This window comes from Myripristis murdjan, chromosome 16, assembly GCF_902150065.1.
Source record: "Myripristis murdjan chromosome 16, fMyrMur1.1, whole genome shotgun sequence".
Taxonomy (NCBI): Eukaryota; Metazoa; Chordata; class Actinopteri; order Holocentriformes; family Holocentridae; genus Myripristis; species Myripristis murdjan.
Window position 1 is genome coordinate 5,726,317 of NC_043995.1, and position 23,029 is coordinate 5,749,345.

At 40.0% G+C, this 23,029-nt stretch overlaps 1 protein-coding gene across 3 annotated transcripts in view; it reads right to left on the reverse strand.

Annotated features, from left to right (window-relative positions):
* Positions 1-2,448: 2,448 nt before the first annotated feature.
* The window catches only part of mroh1 (maestro heat-like repeat family member 1), a 34,169-nt gene continuing 13,588 nt past the window's right edge, over positions 2,449-23,029 (reverse strand). Inside the window, exons 17-46 of one of the 3 annotated variants that reach the window (XR_003929526.1) lie at positions 22,340-22,481; positions 22,104-22,156; positions 21,477-21,584; positions 20,501-20,620; positions 20,168-20,290; positions 19,840-19,986; positions 19,251-19,277; positions 17,589-17,711; positions 17,365-17,444; positions 15,768-15,909; positions 15,282-15,377; positions 13,831-13,935; positions 13,227-13,362; positions 12,587-12,699; positions 11,725-11,877; positions 11,468-11,524; positions 11,139-11,236; positions 10,846-11,011; positions 10,183-10,352; positions 9,901-10,038; positions 8,950-9,064; positions 8,390-8,536; positions 8,139-8,205; positions 7,823-7,944; positions 7,270-7,419; positions 7,007-7,141; positions 6,600-6,702; positions 6,156-6,221; positions 2,664-6,029; positions 2,449-2,612 (exon numbers count right to left, since the gene is read on the reverse strand). Coding sequence is in view for 2 of the 3 variants with exons in the window: in XM_030071676.1 (XP_029927536.1) it covers positions 5,953-6,029; positions 6,156-6,221; positions 6,600-6,702; positions 7,007-7,141; positions 7,270-7,419; positions 7,823-7,944; positions 8,139-8,205; positions 8,390-8,536; positions 8,950-9,064; positions 9,901-10,038; positions 10,183-10,352; positions 10,846-11,011; positions 11,139-11,236; positions 11,468-11,524; positions 11,725-11,877; positions 12,587-12,699; positions 13,227-13,362; positions 13,831-13,935; positions 15,282-15,377; positions 15,768-15,909; positions 17,365-17,444; positions 17,589-17,711; positions 19,251-19,277; positions 19,840-19,986; positions 20,168-20,290; positions 20,501-20,620; positions 21,477-21,584; positions 22,104-22,156; positions 22,340-22,481 (3,279 nt within the window). In the remaining variant the exon portion in view is untranslated. Of the gene's footprint in view, positions 6,030-6,155; positions 6,222-6,599; positions 6,703-7,006; positions 7,142-7,269; positions 7,420-7,822; positions 7,945-8,138; positions 8,206-8,389; positions 8,537-8,949; positions 9,065-9,900; positions 10,039-10,182; positions 10,353-10,845; positions 11,012-11,138; positions 11,237-11,467; positions 11,525-11,724; positions 11,878-12,586; positions 12,700-13,226; positions 13,363-13,830; positions 13,936-15,281; positions 15,378-15,767; positions 15,910-17,364; positions 17,445-17,588; positions 17,712-19,250; positions 19,278-19,839; positions 19,987-20,167; positions 20,291-20,500; positions 20,621-21,476; positions 21,585-22,103; positions 22,157-22,339; positions 22,482-23,029 lie in introns of all 3 variants that reach the window. The other 2 variants (XM_030071676.1, XM_030071677.1) reach the window with 2 other exon arrangements.

The following is a 23,029-nucleotide window of genomic DNA, read 5'->3' on the forward strand; positions in this document are numbered from 1 at the left end:
ATAATCAGAGCACAGAGTAGGACATAAGAGTTAGTTATCAAGCATTTTAAACATACTCTGAGCGAGGACAAGTTCTTGGAGAATGAATGAGCAGTATTTTCCTCCAGGCATGACCACAAACTGAAACTCATGTTGGCATGTTGCAGTTTTTCTATCAGAAAAAATATCCTGAAGACAAATATCCAACCAGTTCTATCAACATATGATTTTTTTCATGTTGATATGTGTTAGATTAACTTAATGAAAAAACAAAGAGACAGTTGATTGAGAGAAAAGCATTGATCAACACAGGAAAAAAACAATCAAATACTTTAAATGTAAAGAAAAAATGTAGGAAACATGTTATGGGATGGGTGAGATGTGATAAAATATTTCACCATGGAGTTGTAAGGGAAAATGTCAGATGTAACATGTCAAATGACATCTATATATATATATATTTTAGAAGCAGTATTATATTTCAGTGGCTTCCTGCAGATTGCCTGTGTTACAGTTCAACTGTCTAGCAGAGGGGATGTAATATGTGTAAGAGCTAGACTGTCCACTGTCACTAGGTACAGCAACTATGTAATGTTGATAAAATTCTCATTCAGTTTTGGAAATTACTGCTTTTCTGATTTGATTTGTGTTGTGAAGCTGACGGTGACCCACTGCTTGTAGTGTGAAAAGGAGAAAGCACATCGCTTTGACCCCGGCATAGTTTGAACCAGCAGAAACATTGAAATAGTGAACATTGTTGATGTATAACGTGTATGTGTGCATGCAACATAAAAATGAAGAGCATTTCAAAGCAAGTTTCTGCCGGGAAAAAAAGGATTTTGACATGAAAGTACGCTCTCGTCCACCAGCCACATGGTGCTATAGTTCTTGTTATGTATGTTTTACTCACTTGAATCTTGCAGTTCCACCTGAATCCACAGGGTGGCAGCATAGCCTTCCCGAGCTCAGCTGAGCCCACCTGTCTCTGTTGGTTTACTTTTGTTTATGTGGGCTGTTTCATTGCTAAACAGCAAAAATGTATTTTTACTTTTTTTTTTTTTTTTTTTTTTTTTTTTTTCAATCTAATAGAATCCTCAACTACTAAATTACTCCAAATCCTTGTCCATGTTCTTCACACAGGCATTAATTTGCCCACTGAAATCGATTTGCTCTTGAGATATTTGGACATGTGGTCTCTTGATCTTCATTCCTACAGGACTGAAAGTAGTGTCAGAGTAGACATGCTGACTCACAAGCAAGTATGTTCACCAACGAGTGACTGAAAGGTTTTATGCAGTAATTTATGTAAAAAAAAAAAAAAAAATTGTAATAATTTAGATTTGCTGTATGAAAGTCTCTGGATTTCTATTTAAAAAAAAAAAAATCCAATTCTAATATTTCAGTTTCAAGTTTTAATTTAAGACGCTCCACTTCAAGATTCCTTTAGGGCTGCTGTAAATGCTGTCCAAAGCTACAAATAAATCAGTCAAATGCATAAATAAATCCATAACTGCATTGATCAATAACCTGTCTCCTCTTGTTTGCTGCAGAGAACCAGTTTGCCCTCGGCTTCATGTGTCTCACTTCTCTGTCAGTGAGAGTGAAAGACAGCTTCAGAAAAAAGCCCGGAGGTCATCTGTTTGGATTTTCCTGTGTGACGAGTCATTTGGCAAAGTCAGCTGTCCTGCTTGGTAAGACTGCAGGGTGTGTGTTTCAGTTTGAGGACGGGGGGGGGGGGGATGTAGAACTCATACTTGTCATGAATCATGACAAGTAACCAATAACACACTGTCTGTAGGCTACCAGTAACCCCCCTTTCAAGGTTACATTTGAGTATATTTTTTGCTTGACTGTTGTGCTTCACTACATTTTAAAATGCATCCATTACAGAGAACAAATGTCAGCGACAATGAACAGTCAGCAAAGAGGAAAAGAGGAGTTTGCTTCAAATTTGCTGGCTTTGCTTTGAGTCATTTCCAAATTTCACAATAAAAGCTCAGCGATGAGAAATTGCAGCTGGCCTAGGTCTTCCTTGAGCAGGCCGGGATCATATTGGGCAACAAGTCTTCTGCATGGCTATATGTTAGACCACGAGGTTCTTCACATCCCACTACCTACTGCAACTTGTAGAAAAATTGAAATTCATGACTTTGAAATTTTTTGAAAAGTACAAATGCAAAAAACATCTCAGTTACAGTAATGGAGGAAAAAAGCACTGAGTTGGCTGCACCTGTGACCTTACCAAACTTTCTTTGAACTACCTACAACTTGTTTGGGTTTTTACCCCGTGGAGCATCCTGTCACTTACAATGATAATAAAGCTACACAATTACATAGATGTCTAATCAGAATCAGAAATACTTTATTGATCCCCAAGGGGAAATTGGGTAGAAAATACGAGCACTTTAATATAATAGCAGTAATGCAGCAAAAACAACTCAGATATTTTAAGAGAAATCAAACCACTGGTTATGTTGTAATAGTTGTGTTTATTTCAACATTTTAAAATACATTAATGATTGCCATCATTAGCAGTCTGTTCTGGTCCAGTCTGACATGAAAAAGAGCATGCATACATTCATTCACTCACACATGGAACCATTTGAACCCACAGTACCTACACAGATATACATCTCACACACACACACACACACACACACACACACACACACACACACACACACACACACACACACACACACACACACACACACACACACACACACGTCTATGGCATACAATATTCAATGTTAAAAAATAGGCAGGTGACATGAAAAATCATATCAATGGTATAAAGTTCATAACAGCTTTTAAAAAACACAACATGAACAGACACGCAGCTAATTATTTGACATTTAGCCCAAACTAAGCCATAGTGTTAGAAAGTGCCTAAAGCCCCCGGTCCATGTTTCCAGAACATCCCAAAGCACAAACACTGACCCAGAAACAATGAGCCATATCTTCTTAAAAGCTTGGCATTATGCATTTTTTGTCTTAAAACACTTGGTGTTTTGCACTGAAACCAACAGGAACTATGGGAGTGTCTAACAAATGGTCTTTATGCTAGCATCAGTTGTTGGCTGTAGTCAGAAATACTAAAGGGTGAAAATTCATTTTACAGGAATTATCTCTGTATGAAGCAAAACTGAGTTCTGATCAGTATTTGTACATTGTTTTACATATTTTGTAAACACGGACTAACACCACCATACCATCAGTGGCCTGGACAGTAACTTGGTTAACAACAAGTTTTTAAATATCTGAACGGAGCTGTGCTGGATTTATTTGACCAGACACTGTAACAGCAGTGCCTTTAACTTATGTGTTAAAATCCAGCGCTCCTCACAACTGAAAATATTTACATTTTCTAATATTTGATCTTGCTGTGGTGACCTTAATTTATTTAAATCAGAAAAAAAAAAACAACCTAAGATGTTGACACAACTCTTGGAAGACGAGATAAATGTGATCGGTGTTTGAGTTCAGCTCCTAATTGGCCTACGTCTTTCATCAGGGTCCGCATGGTAACTTGAGCAAGTGCAACACAAATAAATACATACATACATACATACTGCAGATACAGGCACACGAAATCTTCATTAAAAAACTATCTATTGCTTCACAGCTACCACATATGGCCATTCTGTGTTGGACGATTTGTGTCACCAAATGAACTCAAATGCAACAGAGGAGACGCTGAGCTGGAGCCACTGTGCATCCCTAAGCTGTATTCATTTGGGGACATTACATCAAGTTACATATTATATATACATCCTTACGCATTATGCAGTACACGTGTGCGCACACACACACACACACACACACACACACACACACACTCATACATTTACGTGACAGAACTGCCTGCTAACCTGTCTACCCAATCAGCCATTAAATGAACTGACATGGAGAGATGAAGTGCATTGAGAGAGCGAGAGCGAAAATGCTGCAATACAGAGTAATGAACATTTGGCACTGGTTGTGTTATCGCCAAGGACGCGGCTGGGAACGATAGAGAGACTGGCTGGAGCTGATGGCTTCACAGCCGTCCACCGGTTAAGAGTTATAAGAGAAAGTCTGGCTCTCCTTTACCCTGGCTAGCGTTCCTGCAGAACAGAAAAAGTGCAACTCAAATTGATCTTCATTCCTGTTAGAATCATGAATGTCCGATTTCACGGTGGCAGTGGAAAACTTGAATAAAAAAATAAAAGGGTCTCTATAACTATTTTCTCTGAATTGTCATATGGCCGTTTAATTTATGATGGCTACCACAGAACATAACTGGTATTCATCTGGAGTAGGACTGAACACACATGAAACAGCGGTGGAAGCAAAAAGATCTTACACCAGGAAGCATTCATCCTATCATGCATTGAAGCTGCAGCAGTGGCAGAGACCTACAGCCAGCTTCCATGTGGGTGAGAGATGGAGTTGAGTTTTGGCACTACTATGTGAGGGGAGCTGAAAGAATGAGGGCATGTTCACACACTTCTTCTCAGCTGCCACCGGCTGTTTATACATGGACCCATAGAAGAAATGACTGTTCAAGCTCACCAGCAGGATGGGACACAGAGCTTTGATCCAGATGTTGGCAGCTGAGAGAAAAATAATGTGAACACGCCCTTTTGATGGCCAAACTTTTTCTACTACAGACTGTGGTTTAAACTCACCAGCTCCCGTTGGTCACAGCTCTTCCAGCAAGAGTTGAGCAGTTTAATGCTAGTTGTTATCTAGTGGTTCCAAAAGTAGTTCCTTACTGGCTACTGAGCTGGTTACTCGCTGGTTATTGCTGATGGCTTTGACAAAGCAGTTAACCTTTATGCCAACCACTTAGTCCAACCCACAACTATGAAGCGTGTTTAAGTCCAGCCTTCACTGCAGTGCTGACGCATTTAGCATTTTTCCTGTTAATTATAGACTTCACATTGAGCTTTCAAAGACTTGTTTCAGGTGATACACATAATGAGCAGATCTAAACCTATATTGTTTGATTAAAACTGTCATAGGGACCAAGGTCAGAGATGATTTGCATTTGGATGGAAACTGGGTGATCATGTTAGGTCTTTGAACATTATAATCACGCTCACTACACTGAAACCATCTCTAAAACTGAGCTATTGTCAAAGTAAAACTAAGAAATATCCGCTTACAGCACCACTAAATGCTGGTATGACTACACACACACTCACACACACACACACACACACAGAGTTATGCTACCAGCCAGAGCTATGTGGGATAGTTCTGTCACAGAGACGGCTTATTTGTGTATGTTCTTCGATGTATATTTTCTGTAAGTTTTATTTACTTGCACATTTATGTGCACAAACTATATTCTCTCAAGAAAAAAATGTGCTTATTTACTCATTTTGCTGTTGTAAATATGTTTTGATGCTCACTGTATTTCATTGTTTCAGTTATTATGTCTCTGGTGTTTTCATATTGACAGAACTCATTTGCCATCTGTCTCTGGTGCATGCTACAGAGAAGGTCATCTTGTACAGAGTAACACAGTCTTTGGTCACTGGGAGATTATCAAGAATTAACATGTTACTTTCAAGTACCATGGTCATTTTACTATAACAATAAAAGTGCCAAAAGACACTAAACAAAGATGGAAATGTCTAAGTGTGAGTGTGCACGTGTATGTGCACATTCAGTGTTTCTTCCATCTTTTTTTTTTGTAACAGTGGTGATTGGGGCAGTTGGGGCTTTGGCTTTTCACCTGTTCCCATGTAGGCCCTATTTTGGTTTTAATGCAGGTTCTAGTGACAAAACTGTTTTTTTTTTTTTTTCAAGGCTGCAGTTCTAAGTAGAGCCCTAAACATGTTTGTATGTTGATGGCTGAAATGACAAATATTCTTTCTTTCATTTTTTTTCTGTCTTTTTTCTGTCTTTTTTCATGTACCAGAGTAAGTGGTGGCCTGCCACAGGTGAATGAATTCAGAGGAAACAAACTGATGTTTGTGTGTTCTAATGGAACTGTCCCATGGCTTCAGCGGCCTTCACTCTTACCACAGGGTCTGGATCTTGGAGCAGCATCACTAGACCTGAGGATGGAGACACACACACACACACACACACACACAGAGAGTGAGAGAGATACATGCAGCTACAACTAGTAGACACTATAAAAGTATGGCTTCTGTTTTTCTGTGAAGTGGAATCTGTCTTACCTTTAGTGACGGTGCCCATGTTGAGGTGAGAGAGATGTTCTTCTGGAAGGTTCCCCAGCAAAAACCCTGATGAGACATTCACACATTATAATCAAGCTCTATCTTCAGAACACATAGTTTCTCAACCATCATTGGTTGAGAAACTATGTATTGTTAAAGGTGTTGTGAAACTTCTGGTGACGTGTGTCTTTTAAAAGGGCTGCTTGATTATGTTTAAAATTGTAATTGCTATTACTTTGCTAAATATTGTGAGCACAATTATCAAACAGCCGTCCAAATGCTCTCAATTGTTCAGTATTGTACAATCATACACAATAAACCCGTATGAGCCAGTGCTGGAAAGTATGGAAAAAAAAAATGTGTATGTGGATATGGAGGCCTAAGTTCCAGCCTTATCCCAGGAAGGTTTAGGTGTTTGTCAGGATGAAGGAAGCTGAGTCATACCTATGAACATGGCAGCTCCTGCTCTGACCTCAGGCCAGTTGCTCTTGAAGAACTGGATGACTGAGATGTGGTAGAAGTTCAACATGCCAGGAAAGTCCTGGATCTACCGAATGAAACAGATAAAAATACACAGAACATGACACAAAGAAAGTCTCATACAGATTTATCAGTTCAACAATATTATCTAACCCTACCTGACTTTCCAAAGAATCAAATCCTGAATGAGTCTGAGCTGTGATTGTTGTTTTTTGTATTTAAAAAAAAAAAAAAAGAAGTTTACATCAAGTGAGTACTCGGTAACACATCTGAAAGGTTATGAGAGGAAACATTCTCCTGCTCTCAGGCCTTTGGAAATCTACAGGACTAGCCGTGTGTTTTGTTCAGATTGGTGTGTGTGATAGCCTCACCAGGTACTTGGTGAGGTCATTGATGAACTCTCCGTAGTGTAAGCTCTTGTCTTCATGGAGGTGGTTCTGAAACATGGCTGTGATCTGGTCTGAACCCACCACTGGAGCACACACACGCATTGCATACTTGCATGCCTGAATACCCAGACACACAGACACAGTCCACATTAATGTCACAGAATTGTTTGCTCTATGAATATGAGATTCATCCACACAGAGGAAAAAGAGTTTTTAAACGCTATATGTCTGCGTTCGTGCTCTACCTTGACCACCTGCGGGTTGGGGTCCACCAGGTGTAGCAGCAGGCTGACCAGAACGTTGTGGATCTGGTCTTTAAACACCGGCTCTCCTGACCCAAACTTGGACAGGTTCCCCAGTAGGAGGATGGATGCACAGCGGATGTCATCATTGTCCTAGGTGGGCAGCAGAAACCAGACAACACCATTAGAGTGAGAGTGTGTGTACGTATGTATGTGGGCACAAACTACAAACCATGAGATTGACTTTTAATTCAAGTGCTACGTATCATAGTAAAATTGAAAAAAGGGGCTAAGTTTCTGAACATCCAGCAAAAAAAAAAAAAAAAACAGGTATGAGAATAAACTGCAACCAGGGAAAAAAGAATAAGATCCACACTTTATTAAATTCCAAATAAATATTTTTTTAAAGGCCAATGTAGGCAATGTTTCAACTAACAAGAGCTTCATTAGGCAAGTGTAAGCAAGAGAATAAACAAGGCTGGTCTCAGATTACACTTAAGACTAAAACTAACTAACTAACTAAATAAATAAATGAATAAATACAAAGAAATCTTACACTCTCCAGGAATGGTTTGATCTTCATGAAGATATAGACCACGAGTAAATGGACGTTCTTGTTGTCCAGGTAGAGGAGGACTTTAGACAGACCTGACATGGCCTCAAGGGTAATCAGTTTATCTGGGGAGAGACAGAGAGAGATGATGCAGTAGAGGACATTTTAGCATCTTGGCAACTGAACTTAGGATAGCGCTGCAACAGCAAAAGAGAAAAGGTCTGACTGAGGCCTTTGTCAAGTGACAATGAAAGCAGAAACAAAATAAATCGCCGAACTTGCCGCCAGGAGCCATTTAAAGAGTTTGTTGTAACCTCACCTGGATCGTCTTTTTCCTCCATGCCTGAACTCATGGCTGCCAGCAGCTCCTTAGCATACTTATTCACCTGGTGAGGGTGAGATAGGAAAGATGAAAGGAGAAAGGGAGAGAGGAAAGGATGATGGAAGGAGGGTGGCATTAAGCATTAGAATGAAAAGGAAACTCACTGAAGCACATCTTACACTGCTCTAACAAGCTGATAATGCATGTGGAGTACAGTATTTGTACATGACAATATCTGAGAGCAGCACCTTCTCAGGTGATCCCACAGCTATGTTGCCCAGGCCGCGGACAGACAACATGCGGACGGTGCAGCAGGGATCCGATATCCTCTCCATCATGTTGTTCATTAATACGTCCATCAACAGCAATTCTGTGACCACGTGGTGGTTCAAGAGCTACACACAAAGAGTACAAGAGAAAGACAAATCACAGCATATTTTTCATGTTGTCCAGCCATCCGCAGCCAACTCTTAAAGTCGTTAAATAAATGACAACATCAAATAGATTGGATGCCACTGATTAGTTAGAATTTTTCCAGCATGTCTTTGTTGCAGAAAACAAGCACATTTTTTGACCGTGATTGCAAGTTTACATTTGCACTAAAAATGTTCCCTGACACATTTGTGTACAATTTCCAAAAGAAACTATGGATTCATACCCTCTTCAGTCTGGTACACAGTTGTTGATAATGATATGCAATCCATACTGAGCAATTAATAAAACACTGGGCCCCCAGTCTATGGCTACAACAAATAAAAGTAAACTAAAAATTATTCAGCATCTCATGGTGTGTTTGTGTATGTATCACCTCAGAGAAGAAAGCTGTGACGGTGATTCTCTGGCATTCATAGATGTTGTTCAAACAGGGACACAGACACTCTACAATGGAAGGCAACCTAGGACCAGCATGCTTAGCCATCGCTCTGCAGGAGAAAACAAACATACCTAAAGTCACACACATTCTACAAATAATGTGTGGGTTCATTATTAGCTATATTTTGTTCCAGCATGACACACAGTGACTAAGTTGTAAGACTAAGGAGTGAGGTGTATGTTATTTTGATTTCTAAAAATTAGCATCAGTGTAATCAGGTTGGTGAGTTTAAAAAAAGAATCAATCAATAATAGTAATCAATAGGGACGCACCGATCCGATATTAGCATTGGGTATCGGCGCCGATATCAACATTTTACCTGGATCGGGTATCTGTAAAAGCAGCCGATCCATAAGACCGATCCTTCCCCTTTAAATGTTTGCGGCACGGGCTACGTCGTACGGCACATGTGCGGCATGCCGCGAGAGTTGATTGAGTTGAGTTGCAAACACAAGCAACATGGAGAGAACGAAAGGGTCTACGATATGGAGGTATTTCACCCTTAGCACGCCAAACAGCTCGACGGCAGTTTGCAATGTATGTAAAATGAATGTTGCCAGGGGTGGTGGTAGCACTGCCAGATATAATACCACAAATTTAATCAAGCACCTCCAGAAACACCACGCAAAGGAGCACAAGGAATTCCAGCAGCTGAACAGATCAAAGGCAGCCGCCACTGCTGTTGAGGTTTGTAGCTTCTTAAATCAACAATGATATCGGATCGATATCGAGTCCCAGCATCAGTATCGGTATTTTTCAGATATTGGAACTGAAAAATTCGGATCGGTGCATCCCTAGTAATCAAGAGTTACGCTGGAATCCTGAGGTGCTCAAGCTGAATATGGCCAGTTGTGTGTGTATTTATGTATGTTGCTGTATGAGTACCGAGCAAGTAGTGTAACCCCGGTAGTGTGTGTATTCTGCTCTTTCATTGCATCCCAGGCGTTGTCCTGGTCCAGTTTTTTCACCACCTCGTCTAACTGGGCCCGTGCTAACAAGATACGCAACGCCTCAGCTGCTACCCTGGGGAACGTGAAAAAACAAAAACAAGTATTACACCAAAAAAATCAGACCACACACACATATAATCCACTCTTACCATGACAGACAGAGAGATACGTCACTTTCTGTACATGTAACTAGACATTAAGAGAGAAAGACACCCACCCTGCTACATGGACAGAGGTGGTGTGTTTATTGTTGTTGTCTTTTGGTGCCAAGACCCCAACACTGGATCCAAGTCTGACAGTCAGACAGGAGAAGAGCTGAGGAAACAGATTGACTGCTGGCTCCTGACTCTGACCGTTTAATAATAGCTCTTTCAGACCACATGTCATCTGCAAGGAGAGAGCACACAGACGCGCGCGCACACACACACACACACACACACAGAGAAAAAATACCTGTGAATGTCTACCTTGTTGAGGAACAAGCAGACAGCAACAGCTTCTTTTTTAAATTTCTGTGTGGTTTGTAGCTGCTGTTAACCAGGAGAGGAACCAGCTCAAGAGCGGTGTTCATGACCTCAAAAATAAACAGTTGCTTAGTACCATGATGACCAAGCGGACTCCAATTTTGAGTAATCCAATGATCAAAGTCGACTCACACTGGCCTGCTCCATAACAGCACCCAGTGGAAGTGTTCCTCTTGAACGCCCTGCAACAACCTTAACCTGCCGCTTTTTAACCTCTCCAACATTTGCACTTAAGGCTTTTTCACAATATTGACTTATTTGTATCAATGAGTGTGTCTATGACTGCACATGTCTGTAAGTCCTCTCTAAATTACAACTGGATGCCTAAAATGTTGACAGTGACGTGTGTGACTTACAGCCAAGGGCTGATTGGTGGCCACCTTTGTTGTCACCGCCCTCATCATGGATTCCTTCCTGTCTACATAGGGTGCCATGACGACCAGCTTCTCCATCACCATCTCCATGATCTGACTGGCTATGATGGGGTCTGCTCCCAGGGCCATCCACATCTCACTGGTCCAGCTGAACAGACACACAGACACACAGAAGAAGACAACTTTATTGTGCAGTATATTTTATTAAAAACCCTTTGCTGTCCAACAAAGATGCACATTTAAAAATTAATGTGTGTGTAAATCTGTGTGGGTACCTGTCATATGGTAGTGGCTGGTTAATCAGAGTATTGATGACAGTCTGTAGATGCTGAGTAGCCAGGATTAGAACCGTCTGTCCCACTGCCACTCTCACCTAAACACAGGTGGAATGATAAATTAAATTTTTCTAGCATGACGTAATTATGAATAATCAGTGATTAAAAAATAATTGTGACACACGCAGGTATGCCAGGAAAAAGTGGTATGTTATTCAAAAATAACAGAAAGCAGAATGCACTCCTTGGCCAATTAGAATTAAATGTTTAAAACAGCTAGGTAACAATGACTAATAAGACTGAATATTTATACTGATGTCTGTTCTAACCTGCTCCTCTGTAATGGTCTGCAGACGCAGGTGGAGCACCTCCAGCATCTCTGGGACCTGACACCCAGACGACAGACACACACACAATATCCCAAATCAACCCCATATATGACACAGACACACATGTACAGAAAAGGGGAAAAAAAGAGAACCTGAATGTCTGATATCTAAAACATTAAAGACTAAGCAGAAGTTCAGAGAGAAAAGGGGTTTTCAAAATACTATAACGTGTGTGTGTGTGTGTGTGTGTGTGTTACCAGTTCTTGTAGTCCAGCTCCTCTGTTCTTCAGCAGAGTGTTGAGTATGACAGAGGCAGCTCTGCAGCAGTTGGTCTGACTGTCGACCAGCCCTTCAAACAACATGAACACCAGTGTCGTCAGCTGCTGCTGCGGCAGGCGCTTACTCATCACCTACCACACACACACACACACAGGAGAAGAAATGGTTACACACAGAGAGACACATACAGACAGACACATATGTGCATAGAGAGACAGGCACAGGTAATGCAGACATGCCCGCAGATTTTGTCGAAATCTGAAAGTAGCAATATTAAAAGATGTCCAATATTCACATTACTTTTGCCAATCTTCTTTCCTTTCATCATGTGCTTTAGTCATACTGTGCATCAATAGCGGCCTGTTGCCTTGAACAAATGATTATATTCAAATGCTGCATACTTGACTGGGTTAGTTTGAAAAAATCCATGACAGAGAATACAGAACCCTTAAGACTGCAATGTAATTTAATACACAAATCCAGATTGGACTGTTTTTGTAAACATGTTGGAGTAAAGGGTTATGGGCTTTATGAATTTCTTTGTGCAGGCTATTGCTTCGCCTATGATTTTCACAGACAGTATCATTAAGTACATCAACATTTTATATTGGAAAAAACTGAATAGATTTCAGGTTAAATGTCTTGCTCAAGGGCACCACATCTGTCTTTGATGAGGAAATAAGCGCACTAAAGGGGGGAGGGGGCACCGGGTACTGCTGTTTTGTTGCATTCTGTCTTGTCACCATTAGATACAGCTAATTCTTACAAACTGTTCTTTTAACTAAAAGTCAAATAAGATTTTAGACAGCTGGTTGCCTTGCTGGAGGGTACAGAGCTTACCTTAGTGAGGTCAGAGCAAGTCTTGTAGAGAACGGAGTGATCAGGATTTTCTAGCTTCTCTTTCAGAGGCGGCAGACTCTCCACAGCTTCATCCTTATAATCTAAGGAGAAACCTGCATACATATACGGCGCAAAAGACATTTAATACAAAAAACAAGTCAAACATCTGGCTTAACAAAAACAAATCCTCAGTCTACCTACAATGAGAATTTAAAGCTAATTCTGGAGAAAAATATTAACACAATGGAATAATCATTTCAAAATAATAACATAAGTAAATTTGCTTAGATGCAATTTTTCATTTTGTTCTTATGTGCAGCTTGAGAATTCACATCAACAAAGCTGTGTGTGGCATAGGATTATGTGCCCCCATCACTTTGTAAATGAAACTTCCATGACTGTGGGTCTAACAGGAGCAAACGAGGGTGTTAGAAAAGGAGCAGTGGACTGTGTTCGCCTAGTTGCAGCCTCTGTAGGATGAAAATGTACCTACTGTTTTGCTACTAGTCAACCACAGTTCTCAACACAGCAGGAATGATGCCAAAAAATTTTCATCAAATAGAAGGTAATTTTTTTTTAAATCATCTGACTAATACAATTGTGTTGACAAGGGTGAAAGACCAGGCTTGTGTGTGTGTACCTTCATATCGTAGCTGTATATAAAGCAGTGTGTATATACAGTCTACAGCTGCGGTGCGTACAGCCGGGTGCGGGTCTGAACAGCGAGGAGACAGTCGACCCAGCAGCGCTCCGAGGTTGTGGAAAGATACCATGTTCTACATGTACAAAAACACATCATTGCATCGAGGGCTCTGTACACCTCTGCCATTTTGCATCCCTAAACTGACTGAACCAGTTAGTGTCAAACCGCACAACCTGCTAATGTTTCCTACCTGCCTCTCTTAAGCAGTATTAGCAAAAGTTGTACAATCTGCACAATTTACAGTCTCTTGAAAGCAGCGTCAGATAAATAAGTTGCACTTGACATGGCTAACATCATGACAAGCCTGTAGAAATACAAAAATACCAAAATTGGCTATAATCTAGAATCAGACCAAAAGGGCATAAAATGGCTGCTACACAAAATGAAAATGATGGCTCTAACATCAAGTGAAGGCAAACGATATGTAACATAGACATTTGTGTCGATGTCTTATAGTTGTGAGACTCATATGCGAGTCATGTCTGATGTAACTATAATAGTTACATCCAGTATAGAGCTCTGTGTGTGTGTGTGTGTGTACCTTTACAGTCAGGTTATCCAGGTAGTAAGCCAGTATGTCAGCAGTGGCTCTGACAGCTCTCTCTCTCTCATGGTCGAGTCCTGAGCTCAGCCATGACTCGATGTGCTGCACAGGACAATAAGACATTAGACAACACAGAGCTATAAGATGACAGACAGTGGAGAGCTACTTGTAGATGGAACCACCTTACAACTCCTCCACGTTTTCCTGCAGTCCTGCTGCCAAAGTTATGAGACACCAAAAAAACAACTGGATGAAATACTGGATGACTGGTAGTTAAATGCAGTTAGACATAAAACCTAATGGAAACCAGACATGTCACCAAAATTAACAAGGTTTTTGCTCTAAGGGTCATAAATAAATTCAAATAGATGGTATTCAAGGTATCACGTTCACGGCCAGTGTCTGTAGCAGTGGACAAAGTGGCAGTCAGAGCAAATCCATAATATCCCTGACCCTGTCACTTTTTGGTTTATAATTATAAAACTATAGTTTTCTGTATAACTACTCTGCACCCACAGTGAATTATTCAGAAGTTTTGAATGATCTGATGAATGATGAAAAGTCATTTAGGAAATACAATTTCCTGTGTTACATTGGGGCTACTCAGCTCTACGTAGAAAATTTGAGAAGCACTGCTTTGCAGGATGGGGAACCTCTCCTATAAATACCACTGTAGTGATCCACTGTAATGATCCTGGACGGGGCTGTGATGGGGAGCTTCAAATGGAATAGAGTGCAATGCAGTAATGACATGACAAGGCCTGGAGAAACACGACTGAAGACGACCAGTTCACAAGAAATGTTTCATCAGGTATTTTCCATGTGATGTTTGCCCTTTATTTCTAAAAGAGAGCAGGCATTCCATTCAAATTAATATTTTAATTTAATCAGAAAGTTGGAAAGCCAGAAAGGAACAAGGCAAACAGAAGATACGGTTCTGATGGCATTCGATTCCAGCAAGCAGGGGTGCATCTGTGGCCCCAGAGGCAGTGGATCTGACCATTTCACCACATAATATCTCTGCTCTTGATGTTGTGGAGTGCCTTCTAAATGACTTTTAAACAAGTCACATTTATTTAGACTTCTTCATTATTTCTAAAAAATAAAATGTGTTCATACCTAAATGATGATAAAATCCCAATCACTCCTCATCCGCTGTGATATTGGGCTACACAAATGACTTTACTTGCCGTGAAAAGTACAGATAATATATAAAGCACATTTCATAAAAAACAAAAGTGTGTTTTGAGGCTGGTATAGTGACAGAAGCAAAAGAAAAGTAACCTCAGATTTATATTTCTATTTTAAATTTTCATTTACAAATCCACAGCATCTCTTCTGTTTTACTTTCTACACTTTGCACAAATGGCACAAACATTACTAAGTACGAGATCTTGCTCTAAGGGGGGAGGAGAAGGAGCTAGTGAGGCTGGAAGCTCAGGTCTCACCTTGAAGACGCTCTGCAGGCCATCAGGTGTGGGATCCTTGGCCAAAACACTCTTCAGCAGTTCCTGCAGTGCAGCCAAAGTGTCCCTGTACAACGCCTGAACAGAAACCCCAGGTCACTTCAGATTGAGAAGATGGTAATGTTTGGAAACTGTCATGCAAAATGTCCCAAGTGGTATGGATGCACAAAAGGTTTTGTGTGTTTTTGCACAAGATGGAGCCCTCCTTGTGATGTCCACAACTTGTAACAAGTAAAGCACAATAGCCAAAAACACGAGCACCTTTCTGTTCATCATCTTATGGCTAAAAACCAATTTGGTTGTGTTTATGTTAAGGATTAGAGGTACAATCACATTAAGGTAAACAACAGTGTATTTGGTTGTCAAGATTGGTTGGAGAACATTAACATGGATTAGCGCAGTAGCACCAGCATGTGTGCAAGCGTGTGTGTGTGTGTACATGCATTCATTTCCCTCTCTTTTTTTCACCTGTCTCTGCTTGGGCGTCAGTATCTCCTCATCTTTAATTTTCTCCGGTGTGTGAGTCTCAGGTGGAAGAGAGAACACACAGCTCACACACACCTTCAGCAGGTCAAAGCTCTCATTTTCACTCAGTGCCGGCTCCAGCGGACTGAGGCACTGAAAGTCAAGGGTTAAACACCACAGTGGGAAATGGAGAACATGAAGCACAAGGTTGCATGAATACTATAAACTTCTACAGAGGACATGAGACAAACCATCACTCAAACATGGTGTCATAGCCTTGCAAAATTTAAACTGAAAATGTACTATAGCGCTTATCAAACTGTAAGTAATGAGTTACCATGCTACAATTATATTTATATATTCCACCTTGTCACCCTGACTATTTTTGTTGATACTGAGAGGTCACACCATCTCTCATGAGTCGAAAATGTTTCTCTCTTTACTTCAATAAGAGAGCTCAACCTGTCTTTCTTATTTTCTGATGAAGAGAAATGTTCTGTACATATTCTCTCTAGCCCTGCGATTTTGTTCTATCACATTTTAAAATTCACACACAAGAAAAAATGTCCATTTCCATGAGAGTATGTCCACAAAGTTGGAAGGAAGTTATGTTTTCACCCAGCATGTTTGTTATTAAGAGAGCTCTTATAAATCAGATGCTAAACATTCACGTGTTCACAAAATACAAATCAAGCATAAGACAGGCAATAAAACTGGATAAATCTATGATAAATAACAGTAAGCATATATAGCATATACAGAGGCTTACATCAGTTGCAAGGTGTTGAACTGTTCAGTGTTGGTGGAGGTCTGTGCTCTATCCAGTGCCTACTAGTTTCAGTTTTCATTTGAGGTAGACCAAAGAAAATTACTTCAATACATATTTTAATCTATTTAAGTTGAGTAAGATGTAGCTTCTTAAATAGATTTAGCTTCCCATGATCTCATGCTGACACTAATACATTTTCTTGTTGTCAGTATCCTGTTGAAAATATGTCTCTCTAAAGAGTAAATTTTCCAGTAATTCACACACTTAACATTCACACATTTATAGAAATTCCACGATGCATTTTCAATGGTTTTTTCTTGGCTCAAGGGTCAGGAAACATTTTCTACACATGGAAACAAAGGTCAGCTGTTAGTGGGTGGCAACACTGGTGACTCTATTTTAATGGTCGAAGTGCATGGTCTGAAGTGTCCTCTTCAGACCAAGTCCACTTTTGCTATTTTAATGGCAGAAAAATGGTTGTTGCACTAGGCACATGTTTTAAAAGGGTTGTACTTAGTGTCTAAATTAATCATGGAATAATCCATGGAGTAAACGAATCAAAGTTGATACTATATTGATAATGACATTAAAATAACAGTGAAAACTGCAACAAAAACCAGGTCTTAAGTCAGTGGTGATCAATCTTGCAATCATGTGTGCATAAATGGGCACACATTTGCTATTGTACATTTGTACATTTGCTATTGACACAATGTGGGCGCTGGAAAGGAAAATGACAACTGCCACTTTGCCCCAAGTGTAAGATAGAGCCCTGTAGATCTGAAGCTTTAGCAGCACACAGAGGATCTAACTGTAATGAGTGAAGGATACATCAGGTTGGCACAGGTGGTCATCACTAGATGGCGTACTGGAGTCCTCAGTGTATCAGCTGGCTCTGCCTTGATGAAATCCTGACCAGGACCAGCGGGGGATGGTGGGTAGGGTTGAGGGTGTGACACAGACAGTACTTAAGAATCTGTAATTATGCCTTCATGGCTTTACATCATGTGAACTCACTGAAGTAAAATCCCATGATTCATCCTCAACCTACTGACCAGCATGACAGCAATGAGCTCCTGTTTGCGAGAGAAGACGTAGCCTTGTCTCTTCACACACTCACTGATGGCTTTTGCTATGAGCCCAACACTCTGGATCAAACTCAGCTTCATGGTCAGGTCCTGGAGGAGGGCAACACACACACAACACACACACACACACACATACACACACACACACACACACACAGGTACATGCAAATACACAAATGCAGGCAAACAGACGACAGAGAGACAAATGACCCGCAACGACCAGACAGAGAACAGATATACACAGACCCAAAGATTCTGGTTAAGAAACCAAGTGGGCTGAAAGTGGTGAAAATAGGATAATTGCATTTTCATAATCGGCAGGAATGCAAAGCAGTACTGAAGCATCCAGAAGCTTATCACAGCCCCCTATGCAGATGCATATCTACGGATGGTTAAGCACAAGCAAAACCAAATCAAAACCCAAGACCATCCCAACAATATCAACCAACTCAGTCAATCAAATCCAAACAGTCCAGCAGTGAGTTAGCAGATTGACCCCCATGCTTTTGGATGGAGAGAAATCTGAAGTCGAAGTCGAGTGATTCAAAAAGAGATTGTTTCAACAATTGACCACTGGCAGGCTCTGCTCTAAGAAGTGACAGAGCAGACTGTGGTCTGGAAACACCAAAGTGCTGTTAGGATTTAGCAAGAGATTACAAAAGCCTTTTCACACCACAAATAAGTGTGATTCATTGATCCAAACAACTGAGGGAGCAATGAACCATAAACAGATAATCTGATTTTGTAAAGAGTGGGTAGAAATATACTAGGATGGATTTGAAGCGAGATGACATTTTTTGAAACAGCAATTTCACTTAATATTGGTAAGACTCTTGTGGAATTTCTAAAAGAAAATTTAAAAAAAAAAAAAAAAGTGTCCCAGTGTATCTCTGAAACTGCTTTACATGTGGCTCCAAGAATGTGGTCACATTTTGCAATCTACTTTGTAAAAACTTTGTATCATGTGGTCAAATTTTTTTTAGATGATCAGCACAAAATGGTGAGGCTTTTGTATAATCCCAGGTGCTTCAATAGTTGCACATCTTTAAAAGCTAGACTTGAAAACTCATGTGTATCACTGGCTTTACATCACATTAGTGGTTTTAAGTCAAAGCTACATTTCACTGAGGTAGAACATTTTTATGCAGTACAATGCACACAACCTTTGGACTGCGGGAGCATGTAAACCTGCCAACACAAAGCTGCTCTGGTGTCTGTATTTTCTATTGGTATTCAGGTTTTTTTCAACTCTCACTTTCAATAACTGCATAGTGGCAAAGGCATTGTTGCGATGCTCTTCCACAGTGAAATATGACTTCAAAATGACACTGCCAAGTCACAGATTAGAGAGTGAGTTGAGGGTTGATTTATTTGATCAAACTATGTTTGTTCCTTGAGGACTTCTAGTCAAGATTTCAGTGTCAATGTCTGTGAGAAAGTGAATGGGAAAGATGGAGAAACGAGAGTGCAAGAGAACTGAGAAAGAGTGTGAGAAATAAGGAGTAAGAGAAACAAAAACAAAACCAAGTAGTTGGGAGAAAAGAGAGATAAATATCCAGAGACAAAGGAAAAAAAAAAAACAAAGCAAAAGAAAAACTAGAGATAACCCTTGTGTTCCTGTGACAATACCTTGGTCTCTACTTTAATCCCCAGAACCTGTATGAAATAGAGGTGACAGAGTAATCACTATCTGAAATTTAGCACCGTGCTGTGAATAACAGTTTTTTTCTGATAGGGTGAACAATTCTATGCTGCATCCGATTTTATTTTCTTCTACCTTTTTCCCGTAATTGTCATCCAGCAAATTATGCTTGAGAGAAAATTTTAAAGAAAAAAGAAAAAGATTTTTGGATCCAACACTCAGGGGATGAGCACTGTTCATTATCTAAGTCTCCAGATTAAGAAAGCTTGATGTATGTTAACTTCAACTAATAAGTGATTTATGGCTACAAATGAGGTACTGTCTTGTAGCAGCAGGCTAACATACATAATGTTTCCCCACTTTTGGAAGAAGATGGTACAGTTCACCTACAGCACTATATGTGGCCAGGCAGATCATGTCCTGTGAGCTCATACATGGCCAGGGATATCACTCAAATTTACCTGATACGTCTGGAGATTTCAGCAGTAGAGGAAGCCTTTGGGACTGAAGTCTTAAACCACAAAATCTTATGTGTGATCCCCTCCAACATTATTTGGCTTAACTGATTTAACTTACCTTGGTATTGAAGTGTTTACTGATGCAGCGGAGGATGTCGTGGTCTATGCGGTTCAGTATCTGCTCCGGGGGTGCGTTCAGAGCCACCTGGCCGTAACACAGGATCAGTGTACTCTTCACCTTCTCTATTTCAACATCATTTCGTTCCTAAGGAAAGAACAGAAAGAGGGAAGGAAAGAAAGCCATGGACAAAGAAAGAAACAATGAAAAACAGACAAAATGAAAAAAGAAATGCCAACAGAAGTGAAGAAGAGAGAGGATGAGAAAAGACTCTTAACAGATGTGTAATATAATCTTCATTTGGATGTATAATGACTGTTTCTTTTACTTTGAGCAGGTTGAAGATGCTTGGGGACTTTTTGAAGGCGTCCGACTTGCCGAACTCATCCAGTTTGGCCAGAGTTCCCTCCAGGTGGCTGTTGGCACAAAGCCCAATGCCCATGGCCACTCCCTGATCAATGCAGCACACATTGAAGAAAACAAAAGTTTAGATCTTAACCCTTTTCTGATATAATAAAGACCCATACCGAACAGTATCCAAATATGTCTATAGCATATTTGGATATTAGAACATCAAACAGAAATAAGATGCATCATTAATGTTTCTTTAAAAAAAAAAAAAAAAAAAAAAAATCACAAAATGCCAGCAGGCACACAGCACCTCTCTCTCGATGGTGTCACTGTGTCGGGCTGTGAGGAGGATTTCCTGCAGTTGTTTTTTCACCACCTCCTTGTTGTAGCACTGTTGGAGTGTCACTCCGATACACTGATACAGGAAACTCTGGAATGTTTAAACAAGCCAACAGATAAAACACAGATTTAAGATCTTACAATATCCACTCCACTGTTTATCTTTTGTCGTGCAGCTGCTCTCAAGGTTTATGAATTGACTTTAGCAGAATTTGGCCAAGAGTTTCTAATACCAGCACCAAGTTATGGTAAGAATAAAGTCATTGTGTAACACATGACCACCTACAGCGGACAAAAATAGTAGGAAGATGATGACCTTCTAACTACATAATATTAAGCTTTCCCACCTTACAGTGCTTTCAGTTAAAAGTTGTGCTAGCTTGTTATGTAGGCTTTCACATTCAATCAGCAGAATTTTAAAATACCAGTCCATTTTAGTGACTTTTCCAATTCTTATGTAATAAGAATTGGCAAGCATATGACACACAAGGACCCATGGGAATTAATGTTATGATTATGACATTATGTAAAGCTAAAATCACCTTTCAGTCTTGCTATGGGTGCTTTTTATATAGACCTTTTTCACAGAAGTTATTTTGACATGAACAGCAGGTAAACACAGGTGTTACTAATCACATTAATTAAGGTACTGTTTCATTTAGGTCTATCAGAGCCATAATCCTTGGTGTTGTTCATGGACACTCACTGGAAACAATATGGTCTGCTTACAGCACATAGAACACAACCTTAATTAATGATATTAGTAACACCTGTGTTTGCCTCCTCTTTCATGTCTGAGTGGCTGCTGTGAGAAGGATCTGTTACTCATGAGTTAACGTATTTACATTTCAAGCAACTCTGCAGGTGTAATAGCTGCTAACTGCACCAACACACTAAAATACTTTGCTGTGATTGGTGTGCAAAATAAGGAGCATGAAAGTTCTCACCTTCTCCTCTAAATTGTTGTTGTAGGTGGAGAGGTATCGCGTTGCCTCAGCTGCCAGCTGACATACCCACTTGTCATCATCAACGGTAGCCAGAGTTTTAGACAGGAACTACAGCCAGCCAGAGATATCACATATATGACATGTCAGCCAATCAAATCACAAGCAGAGTGACATGTCAACCAGTCAAAACAGATTCTGTGCAGCATAATATCTGTGTCAAATGAAGTCCTGTCTAAATGTATGTATACAAAGACAAATTCATTAACTCAGACTCATCTCAGCTCATCATTTATGTGACTGGCAGGGTTTCATTAACATTAAATAAATCAATATTGAGTCATACTAAACAAGTGAAATGGTCCAATACAGGGCAATAGAGCTCAAACTGTTTAATATGCAGATCAAATATTTAATTTTTCTGCTGTGTTCAGTTGATTGCATGATTTCAGCATGATGGTAGGAATTATTTCATCCATTGCTGAATAATAAATAATCAACTATATAATGTGTGTGTGATTTAATCACATTAAGTAATTACTTTGAACTACCTATGTTGATGGTTTTAGAGAGCAAAATGTCGACAATGTGAACAAAGTGAACAAGGTATTGCTGTGTGGAAGGGCATACCTTCAGCAGCTTCTCATCCCAGTTCTTTTTATCCAGTGTGTCTGCTGTAGACTCTGCAAACAAGATTTACAAAGGTTAAACACTTATTCTTCAACCTGAGTATACTAAATTATCAACACTGGGTCACCATACACTTCAGAAGTAACAACAGCAGAGATATCACCCTCTTGCATGCCATCAACTACAATGAATTTAGGCATCCGTTGAGATGATCTATTGTTTCTGTATCTCCTTACCGTCTAGTATTGACAGTAGTGGAGGTATCTCTTTCTCCCAGAGTATGTCTGCACTGGGGTGGATGTTGACACTGAGGACGCTGAGCAGAGACAGTGACGGGGCACCATGACCTCTGCTATTGAAGGGGAATGCGGCGTTCACCTAGGACACACAGACACAAACAGAAACACAGGGTTAGACGTGCTACAGGTTACAAATTACCTGCTCAAAGGGTTCTTGCACATAACACACATCCATCTTGTCCACATTGAGGAAAAGCAGCAATGAGATGCTCTGTGGGGGCGCCTTAGTCTTATGGCAAAAAGGTCCTGTATAATGCATACTTTACAGTATACACTAATGTAGTATGGCATTTGAGACATACTTGTGATAAAGAGCTGCACATAATTTAAGTCATTTATGGAAGAGCAAGATCAGTAAAATCACACTGCTTATTTTCCAGATAAAACAACAGTTTGGATGCCTGTCTTTCTTGGGTAAAATCATGTGTATCACTTCATCAGTAATCAGTAATTTTACATCTATTTCAGTGAAATTTCAGGAAAAGAAGAGTTCCTCTACTTGAATAGGACATTTTGGTACACTTTCCACTCAAGTCCTATGCTGAATACTGGGTTAGTGCAGGTCTAAACTAATAACATTTTGATAAAACAAAAGGAGAATATGAGTTGTATAGAAAAGGTGTTTTG